This window comes from Bos taurus, chromosome 15 (genome assembly GCF_002263795.3).
Source record: "Bos taurus isolate L1 Dominette 01449 registration number 42190680 breed Hereford chromosome 15, ARS-UCD2.0, whole genome shotgun sequence".
NCBI classification, from domain to species: Eukaryota; Metazoa; Chordata; class Mammalia; order Artiodactyla; family Bovidae; genus Bos; species Bos taurus.
Window position 1 is genome coordinate 63,626,099 of NC_037342.1, and position 11,364 is coordinate 63,637,462.

Here is an 11,364-nt window from a genome sequence, read left to right on the forward strand (position 1 = left end):
TACTGGAGTTTCAGCTTTAGCATCATTCCTTCCCAGGGCTGATCTCCTTTAGAATGGACTGGTTGGATCTCCTTGTAGTCCAAGGGACTCTCAAGAGTCTTCTCCAACACCACAGTTCAAAAGCATCAATTCTTCTGCACTCAGCCTTCTTCACAGTCCAACTCTCATATCCATACATGACCACTGGAAAAACCATAGCCTTGACTAGACAGACCTTTGTTGGCAAAATAACGTCTCTGATTTTGAATATGCTATCTAGGTTGGTCATAACTTTCCTTCCAAGGAGTAAGCGTCTTTTAATTTCTTGGCTGCAATCACCATCTGCAGTGATTTGGGAGCCCCAAAAAATAAAGTCTGACACTGTTTCCACTGTTTCCCCATCTATTTCCCATGAAGTGATGGGACCGGGTGCCATGATCTTCATTTTATGAATATTGAGCTTTAAGCCAACTTTTTCACTCTCCACTTTCACTTTCATCAAGAGGCTTTTGAGTTCCTCTTCATTTTCTGGCATAAGGGTGGTGTCATCTGCATATCTAAGGTTATTGATATTTCTCCCAGCAATCTTGATTCCAGCTTGTGCTTCTTCCAGCCCAGCGTTTCTCATGATGTACTCTGCATAGAAGTTAAATAAGCAGGGTGACAATATACAGCCTTGACGTACTCCTTTTCCTATTTGGAACCAGTCTGTTGTTCCATGTCCAGTTCTAACTGTTGCTTCCTGACCTGCATAAAGATTTTTCAAGAGGCAGATCAGGTGGTCTGGTATTCCCATCTCTTTCAGAATTTTCCACAGTTTATTGTGATCCACACAGTCAAAGACTTGGGCATAGTCAATAAAGCAGAAATAGATGTTTTTCTGGAACTCTCTTGCTTTTTCCATGATCCAGCGGATGTTGGCAATTTGATCTCTGGTTCCTTTGCCTTTTCTAAAACCAGCTTGCACATCAGGAAGTTCAGGGTTCACATATTGCTGAAGCCTGGCTTGGAGAATTTTGAGCATTACTTTACTAGTGTGTGAGATGAGTGCAATTGTGCGGTAGTTTGAGCATTCTTTGGCATTGCCTTTCTTTGGGATTGGAATGAAAACTGACCTTTTCCAGTCCAGTGGCCACTGCTGAGTTTTCCAAATTTGCTGGCATATTGAGTGCAGCATTTAAACAGCATCATCTTTCAGGATTTGGAATAGCTCAACTGGAATTCTATCACATAAAACATTTTATTTTTAGAAATATTTACTACTGTTTCCCATGATAATTTTGATAATTTTAGGAATTTTAAAGCCTTTTGAAGTTAATAGTGTTTTTTTTCTCTGAACTACATTTATTTCCAATCATCTTGAGCATCTTGTTATTAGAGAAATCATTAAATTTTCTGCTTTCATGTCCATCCCATTGTTTCTAAATTTAGAATCCATTTTTGTCTTTAAGTTCCATTTGTTATAAGGAGTAATTCTGGGTCCAGAATTTTTCAAACCTGAACGTGTTTTATATGGAAAGCACAAAAGTGTATAGTAAAAGCACAAATAATCTAAAAAAGAGATGAAGCTAGAAACTAATAGCCCATTCTGATAGAGAATGCCGAAAGTTCTGTTGTTTCTATAAATGAAACAGTTCACGTCTACACTTTTGCTTTAAAAATTAAGTTACTTGTTTAAGAAATGTACTGTTGAGGGGTCACAGTACTAGGAAGTACTAGTGCTTGGGAACCGATACAAAATTTGGAAAAGAGTGACCTTGAAGGTTGAAACTGTTTATAAACAGTTGAAACTTACAGCTGTTCCTTTCCCTTGACTTGACGCCTAAGAGACAATACTAAAAGGAACACTTTGCCTCATTCAGGAGTCCCCACAGTATCACATGCTGTGCTTAACTCAGGTTATAATGTTGGCTCATGTCCAAGGGGTGGGGAAATAGGTTCTGCGTCTTGATGGGAGGAGCTACCAAGAATTTGTGGCCACGTTTAACACCCATGTATGTTTGTGTATGTATGTAGGTATATATTGTATATATTTACCACACCCCATCAGTAACCCCCACATATATTTTTTGTGTATATATGTATCTGTATGATTATACTTTTATATTAAAAAAATAAATTTTCAATAGCTGGAGGTAGTCAAGCTCATGTTGTTCTAACATCAGTTATTCTTGCTTTATTCTCAAGAATGCCTTGGAAAGTTTCCCTGAACTAACAATAATTACTCGAGACTCTAAAGCAAAAAGTGGGGGATCTGCTATGTCTAAAATCAAAATGAATGGCAAAGCTTATAATAAAAAAACTCTAAGAACTTCTAAAACAACTACTAAGTCTGCACAAGTAAGTATATATTGATTGATTGTAATTACAGATTTTTCACTTGTTAATATATATCCTACTTAAGACATTGAAACAGGCAGATTTTTTTAACTTTAACTTTTTTAAACGATGAAAGTATGATAACATGTTTACAGGAGACTTGGAAAATACAGAACAAGGTTGCATATAGTTCTACTATATATGATAATTATTTTTTAAGTAGATAAATTAAGATTTTTAGTTGGAGTTTCAATATCAAACTCTCAAAAATTAATAGAATCAATATACAGAGAAGTAGAAGAATATAGTAGACCTGAAAAGCACTGTGAACCAATTCAACATAATTAAGATTTATTCAGTTTTCACACAACAGAGGATACAAATTCTATACAAGTTCCTATAGGCTATAAACTAGGAGACACTGACACATATCTAGGGACATAAAACAGGGTGCAAAAATTTCATGGTCTAAAGGTATTGAAATCATACAGTTTCTGTTTTCTTATTACTGTGAAATTATGTTAGAAATCAATATCAAAAGATATTTGAAAATAACCCATGTTTTTTCAAGTGCAGTGTGACATTGACTGAGAGAGATCTTTGACTTAGCCATTGAAAGTCTCAATAAAATTGTACTGAGACAACAGGAATTTGCTGTATGGCTCAGGAAACTCAAACAGCGGCTCTGTATCAAACTAGAGGGGTGGGATGGGGAGAGAGATGGGAGGGAGGTTCAAAGGGGAGGGGATATATGTACACCTATGGCCAATTCATGTTGAGGTTTGACAGAAAACAACAAAATTCTGTAAGGCAATTATCCTTCAATTGCTCAAACTACCGCACAATTGCACTCATCTCATACTCTAGTAAAGTAATGCTCAAAATTCTCCAAGCCAGGCTTCAGCAATATGTGAACCCTGAACTTCCTGATGTGCAAGCTGGTTTTAGAAAAGGTAGAGGAACCAGAGATCAAGTTGCCAACATCCGCTGGATCATGGAAAAAGCAAGAGAGTTCCAGAAAAACATCTATTTCTGCTTTATTGACTATGCCCAAGCCTTTGATTGTGTGGATCACAATAAACTGGAAAATTCTGAAAGAGATGGGAATACCAGACCACCTGACCTGCCTCTTGAGAAATCTTTATGCAGGTCAGGAAGCAACAGTTAGAACTGGACATGGAACAACAGACTGGTTCCAAATAGGAAAAGGAGTACGTCAAGGCTGTATATTGTCACCCTGCTTATTTAACTTCTATGCAGAGTACATCATGAGAAACGCTGGACTGGAAGAAACACAAGCTGGAATCAAGATTGCCGGGAGAAATATCAGTAACCTCAGATAGGCAGATGACACCACCCTTATGGCAGAAAGTGAAGAGGAACTCTCTTGAAGAAGGTGAAAGTGGAGAGTGAAGAAGTTGGCTTAAAGCTCAACATTCAGAAAACGAAGATCATGGCATCTGGTCCCATCACTTCATGGGAAATAGACGGGGAAACAGTGGAAACAGTGTCAGACTTTATTTTTCTGGGCTCCAAAATCACTACAGATGGTGACTGCAGCCATGAAATTAAAAGACGCTTACTCCTTGGAAAGAAAGTTATGACCAACTTAGATAGCATATTGAAAAACAGAGACATTCCTTTGCCAACAAAGGTCCGTCTAGTCAAGGCTATGGTTTTTCCAGTGGTCATGTATGGATGTGAGAGTTGGACTGGGAAGAAAGCTGAGCGCCGAAGAATTGATGCTTTTGAACTGTGGTTATGGAGAAGACTCTTGAGAGTCCCTTGGACTGCAAGGAGATCCAACCAGTCCATTCTGAAGGAGATCAGCCCTGGGATTTCTTTGGAAGGAATGATGCTGAAGCTGAAACTCCAGTACTTTGGCCACCTAATGTGAAGAGTTGACTCATTGGGAAAGACTCTGATGCTGGGAGGGATTGGGGCAGGAGGAGAAGGGGATGACAGAGGATGAGGTGGCTGGATGGCATCACTGACTCGACGGACGTGAGTTTGGGTGAACTCCGGGAGTTGGTGATGGACAGCGAGGCCTGGCGTGCTGCAGCTCACGGGGTCGAAAAGAGTCGGACACGACTGAGCGACTGAACTGAACTGAAAACAAGGAAATATTTTACTCTGTTGTTTTTAAATGTGGAGTGTGTTCAGGAGGAATGAGCACTTTCTTGGTGTAGGGAGCAGGGTCTCATTCTTTGTTTTTCTCCATTGCTTAGCACAGTATCTGGCATATAGTGAGTGCTCGCAAATTTTCTAAATGAGACTGATAATTATTCCATGCTTATATTTTTAATATTTTTGTATATCATTGAATATAAATGCATACAGATAAATGAGTATGCACATATTACATAAGAATCAGTATTCCATATCTGTAAAATTATTAAACTTGGAATTCGTTTATTTTCAAACATAGTCTAAATTATTTGCCATTTCAGAAAGCAGTTTAGCGACATAGCGATTACCCATCAAAAATGTGTTTTGTAGAAACATTCATAAATACATAAAACCATATGCCTTTGCTCATTGTAGAATTGTTTGTAAGAACAATTCCAAATACGTATCACCAGTGTGAGACTGACTATAGAGCTACCCAGATAATGTAATACTGTGTACTTTTTAAAAAGAAGAGAGAGATTCAGTCTTTCAATAAAAAATTTTTTACTTCTTATAGCTTTCCAAATATAGTTCTAAGTATTAAGAATACAACAGTGAAAAATGGTCCGAAATCCTTGCCGTCAATTTGTATGAGGGAGTGAGGGCAGTGCTTAATAAAATTGAAAGATAACCAAGTTTTGTTTAGGTTAAAAAAGTTATGAAAAATAGAATTGTGGAATAATATGTACAGTATGATCTCCTTCCCATTATAAAAATTAGTGTTACTAATATATGTTATGCATGGGGGAAGCATGGAAGAATATATTAAATTCTGTTAACATTGTTTTCCTCTGAAATAAGACATTATAGAGTTCTTTTACCTTGTAAGTCATCTTTTATGTCTACTGTTTAAACTTTTCTATAATGTTTAGCTTTCTGGAAATAGTATACTTATGTGCAGAAAAAAATAATAAAGATTTTAAAATATGATTTAAATTCTAATTTTGAATAAGCATCTTGTCCATTAATACATATTAATACTAGCCATTTAAGTCTTTTAAGATTTCCATTGAGAGTTTTGCTGTAACATTTTCATAAAAGTATTCTTAGTTCAGATGCTCCACAAAATAAATGTGTATAAATTCTTTTCTTTTAATAGGAGTTTGCTGTTGATCCAGAGAAAATACAGTTGTATTCTTTGTATCATTCACTCCATCATTATAAATATCATGTTTATCTGATATGTAAAGATGAGGTAATTACTTTTTTTATCTTCTTAAAAAAGAAATGTATGTTTTCCTGAGGTTTAAGAAGATTGTAGCTACAATATTTTTATATGCAATTTTTAAAGGTTGCATTCCATTTACAGCTACTCCAAAATATTGGCTCTATTCCCTGTGTTATACAGTATATCCTTATGGCCTATCTTGTACCCTTAGTTCATACCTTCCACTCTGACGCCTGTATTGCTCCTCCCCCCTCCCACTGGTAACCACTAGTCTGTTCCCTATATCTGTGAATCTTCTGCTTTTGTTGTTAAATGTACTAATTAGCTGTAGTATTTTTTAATGCCTTAAAGAGAATTGTTAGAAATAATTTTTAAAAATATGTGTCTGTGCTCTCTCTGTTAAATGCTGTGCTCAGATTAATCTGAGGCTCATCGCTTCTCATGGGACCTGTGAGTGGTAATGTTTTTGAGCTGTTATATTCGTTTTACATTGCCATGATAAATGGCACTTTATTGCATTTTCTTCTCTCATAATGTATAATCATCCTGTTTAATTAATTCATTTCAGTCACTGCTTTGAATATCTTTGCTGTCCTCTTTATCACCAGAATGACCTTATCCCAATTAATTGCAGAGAAATGGGTGTTTTGTCCCTTGGCGTGAAGAAATGATAGTTAAAATTTAATTGTATCTTTTCAGTATCATAATTTAAGTTGCTTAGAAATTATGTATGACCATACCACTTGATGGATGGAATATAAGGATTAACCTCAGGGGTTAAATGGTTGTACACAGTAACCTTTTTTGACAAGCATTATCAGTTTTTTAATTTAAAAGGGTTAAGTTGGCTCAAAGCTGTACAATCATGAATTTTATAATGATCTGGTATGGGAAAATGTGCATAAATCTAAAATCTGTCTAGCAAAGGAGAAAGTGAATACGGTCACACAGCATATGTTGGCTATTTTTACGATGCTCTGGAATGCAGGAACTGACCCCAAAATTTGTTATTCCACTTTTAACGCAATTGGACGGAATTGAGAAGGTTTGAACCACTTCTAGCCTTCCTCCTTCCGCACTTGGAGCCGACAATGATAGGATTAGACCACTCAAATTTATTCGAGATAGTCATTCTCTGCAGATGGAATTTTTTTGAAAAATTAGTGTTTGGCAAATTTTTAAATCCTCTTTTCATTCAGGATAGAGAAACAGTGAGCCCTTGTGAAGAGCTTATAAAGTGATAAGTATAAACTAATTTGGTATTTCTTTTCCTTTTAGATTTCTTCCGTGCAGAAAAAAAATGAAGATTTAGGACAGGAAGAAATTGTTCAGCTTTGTATGAAAAATGTTGAATGGGTAGAAGACCTATTTGAAAAATTTGGAGAACTTTTAAATCATGTACAGCAGAAATGTTCCTAACATTGCCACAAAAATTCCATCTATTTTCTGGCACTAATGAGATGGCAGAGGCAGGTGGTCAAAGTGGTGGTCTGGAGACCTCAGATAATTGAATGTCAAGCAGTGGTCTTGTGTAGGCACGCCTGCTTTGACCATGAACTTGCATCATGGCCTCTGCTAAAGGACAGTGGTGCTGCCAAGGAAGTCAGTCCTTTGGAAATGAACCTGAATGTCACCGTGTTTTTATCCTGATGAATGATTTTTCTATTTTGTAAACCATTGGGAAACTGAGTTTTATTTTCAGAAATGTTTTTTGACAAATGATGAAGCATGCACTAAACATAATTTTTCTTTATTGCTAGAGAGATAACACTTAAGTAACTTGATTATTTTTTTCCTGACTCTGACCAGAATGAACACCAGAATGAAAGAAAAGTGGCAGAAAGCGTATGTTTATCTTCATGTCTGACCACAAAACGGAAAGTATTGTACATTATGTAAGCAGATCTGGTGTGATATGACATTCTGTATGAGAATTTCATCAGTTTAAAAATGTAAAATTCCGAAACGGCATTCTCCTTTATGAACTTTTACTCTTAACATGTTCAGGAAACTGGATGTGGAATTGGTGCAATTCTATGACTGCTTTTTGTGTCAAATTATATGGTGATGAAAAAACAATGACATACTATTTTCCCTATCTCAAACGAAAAGTATTTTCCTTTATACCGTTTTTCCTTTGGAAAAATTTTCAATTGTACATTTTATTTCACTAATAGTTGTATTTTTCACAAGGAAAATGTTGTGGTTATAATTATGTTTGATGTATCTGTACTACACTTTTCATTATTTTCAGTAAATCTTATTTAGTTATATGTTGAATTTCTATTGTAAATTTATCTTGAGGTAACGCTCTTTTTTTATACAGATTTACTTCAGTGTTTTCCAGAATATGCATTCAGTACTAGAATTAGTTTAGCTTTATAAATGGGGTTGTGTTAGACACTGCAGTCATTTTCTGATTCATGAAAATAAATTTCTTAGTAAACTAGCACTTGGTTAACTGATTTGTCAAGATTAAAATTAACCACATTCTACATTTTGAAGACTAAAACGTGTAATTAGCCTACATGCAGTGTTAAACACAGCCGACCTGACTCTTAGAACTGGAAGTGGTCGAGTCCTCCTTTTGGTGCCTTTCCAACCTTTATACATGCTATTGTAGCTCTCTTTAGTTGGATAGCTAGTGTTTCTTCCAGTAGTTTAGCCGAGACCGTGAATGTATTAGGTTCAACATGACCTTCTGTTTTTATTTGTGTTTGCCAACAGGATGCCTTATTTGTTTGAGAAAAAATTTTTTACTAGTGTCCTTCTAAGCGATCTTCTTTTTTAGGATTCTAAAGAAGTTGTTAATCATCATACTCGTGTTTATTTTACCACCATTTAGTGCCTTAAGTCCTATCAAAAAAGCAGTGTTACTGCTCAGTGCCCAAGTAAGACATGCTTACGTGGCTATTGCTGTTGTCTTTATTTTGAGTTAACAGGCCAACTTCTTACACTTAAAACCTCAGTAAATTGGCAAAGAATTGAAGGTTGCATGTAACTTGATTTGAGAATCAAAGTAGCATTGGGTGGAAATGGAGTATTTGGGTTAAGCTTACATATTTATTTCTGACGGTTATCTTATTGAAAGCAATAATCCTTAATCTAACAATCCTTATACCTGGTGTTAGACAAGATAATCATAGAAATTCCACTCAAGAATTAAATGTTCCATTTCTGAACATTTAGGCAGCTTATTTTGAAAGCAAAAGTAACTTATTAAATTCATTTTGCCTAACTCCAATAAGAGAGAATCATCACTGAGAGCAGCATAAAATTAATTTCACTAAGTGGAGAAGAGTAGGAAGCAGCCATATTTCTTTCTGATACTGACTCTGGACAGAATTGGTTTCTTTCATTTCCAAAGTGCAGAGTAGCGAACTACATCATCTAATGTAGGATTGTAAGTACACGTCTTTATGTTACTTCCCATAGCTTATGCCTGAATCATTAATGATTTAAACATTTTTAAAAGCCATCCTGCCTTTAGGTAACTCTTGAAGTACAAGTTTGAAATCACTAGCCACATTTCCTTCATCATAAGGCCCGTGGAAAACAGAGAGATTCCTTGTTTCCTGTAGAAAATAATTCCATTTCTTTTTCAACTGCAGTTGCCCTTCAGCTGCTTGCAGTTGTATTCATATTAGAAAACAAGTGTTTTCATTAAACCGGAGGCCAAGTCTATGATACTGCCTGAAGGAAACTCAGTTACTTTGCACCATCTTCTCTCATTTGATCCATATAGCATAGGCAAAGACATCAAACTCAGGCCTTAGTGAAGTGGGACTGTTACTATGACATCCATACACAAGTCCTTTCTTTGTATGAAATTGAACAGATACCTAGCTGGTTAGCATTCACATTCCTTCCCAGGGAGTTTGAAATGTGTAATATAGAAATAAGCTTAGGTCGTAGATAGAGTTCAAGAGAGAAAGCACATGTTGCCACAATCCAGGAAAACGTTTTTAAGAAAGATTGGATTTTCGTACCTACAGAAACCTAGACCCAAGTTACTATTTTTTAAAAAATTGTTTTGTTTTGGTATTTACTCCTAGTTCAGATTAGTGGTTAGAGAAGGGGCCTCCTTATTCCCATTTTCATGACGACCTAGTTTCTACTTAATTGACCTAATGAAGTCATAAATTTATAATGACTTATGAATTATAGTAAACAATAGAAACTACCCACTTTTGTATTATACTATTAAATAGAAAACAATGATGAGATAGGAAAATCTAAATTTAAAATGGCTTAGAAAATATTCAGATTATCTTCAAATTTCTAAATTTCATCTTATTTCTAAAACAAAATTATAGGTAAAAATTATAGGTGACTCATATATCCCTTACGGTTTTTCAAAGTCTCAGTTTCCTTTTAATATATGTATTTATTTTTGTTAAAGCAGCTATTTTCCAACCTGTGACTTTGGAGATACACCCATAAAACTAATATGGCAGCAGGGTTATTGAATCAGCTTTGGGTCCCAGAAGTTGCTTCACATGTGCACGTTGTGAATTTTATTGTATCTATAGAATATAATTTTTGTTTTAAACTGTAGTTCCATCTATTTCTCAGAAATAACTTTTCAAAGAGCGAAAAATTCCAGGATAACTACTTCTGTGTCAGTTACACTTGACACATAACTGCACAAATGAACAATGTACACTGTTAGTTGTACATTAACTTACATGTACGACTTCTGGCATCTGTGTTCACAAATGCATGTTTTCGCAAATCACCGTTATTTATAAGTGACAATAATTGAGGTTAAGGTTACAAAGAAACCTGCATTTGTAGTCCAGAGTTTTAAGTGGTCCATAATACAATGTACGGAAATGTGAAAGACAATTTTGTATATTTGTTTGTTACTAACTCAGATCATTAAAATGAAAACAATTTTTTAAACAACAAAATCAGAATGTTCTGGGGTTTGGTTCTTTTGTTTTTAAGAATTGAAAACTGATGTGTTATTCATGTATCATCGTGTTATAGATTGAGTACACATTATGAAGTCCTAAATAATTAGGTGCAAATGGTAAAGGACCCACCCATCATTTTCTCAAATGATTGACTCAGTATTTGAAGAATTATTCAGCTTCAGCTGACAATATCAGAAAGTACTTAGGATTTTCTGTGTTGAGATTTGACTCTTAGCCTTTCTCCTTCTATAAAGAAGTATAAATTCTGTAATTTCTAAGTTTTATTTGAAAACAATGCATAGCTAAAAGCAATTGCTATTATCCAGATACTTTTAATTATCTATGTAAACTGTTGAGTAGGTAAAAAAGGATTTTGTCTTGACTGATCCTTTACTTTTCAAAATAATAATATTTTGCCTTTACTTTTATGTAAATATTTTAAAATGTTAAGTATTTCAATGAAAAACATTGTCAGCATATTTGCTAGGTTTTAATTAGTTTTGATTATAAAGCACTTTTCATTCCTTGGTTTATTTTACACAGTACAGAAATAAGACTTTATCAAAAAAGTTTTAGATGTGTCTGACTCTTTGCAACTCCATTGACTGCTGCACCCATCTTTTTAAAGATACACTTTATATCTCAGAGAAGCTCTCTTAAACTCAGTTATTTAAGGTCACCTTCTCAAGGAAAATGTGAAAGAGGATACTTCTTTGTACACACAAAAAATGAAGAACATGAAAAATATATTTTAAAAAGATATAAATCACTCTCTACTTAATCTTGACATCAGCCTAAAACATATTCTTA

The 11,364-nt window shown here is 34.9% G+C and overlaps 1 protein-coding gene across 7 annotated transcripts in view; it reads left to right on the forward strand.

The window, feature by feature from the left end:
* QSER1 (glutamine and serine rich 1) overlaps positions 1-10,548 on the forward strand; it is a 79,963-nt gene extending 69,415 nt beyond the window's left edge. For 6 of the 7 annotated variants that reach the window (XM_059874879.1, XM_010812730.4, XM_059874880.1 and 3 more), the window contains 3 exons: positions 2,167-2,319; positions 5,567-5,662; positions 6,914-10,548. In XM_059874879.1, the coding sequence (XP_059730862.1) occupies positions 2,167-2,319; positions 5,567-5,662; positions 6,914-7,054 (390 nt within the window). In that variant the 3' untranslated portion in view covers positions 7,055-10,548. 7 annotated transcript variants of the gene reach the window in all.
* The last annotated feature ends 816 nt before the right edge of the window (positions 10,549-11,364 follow it).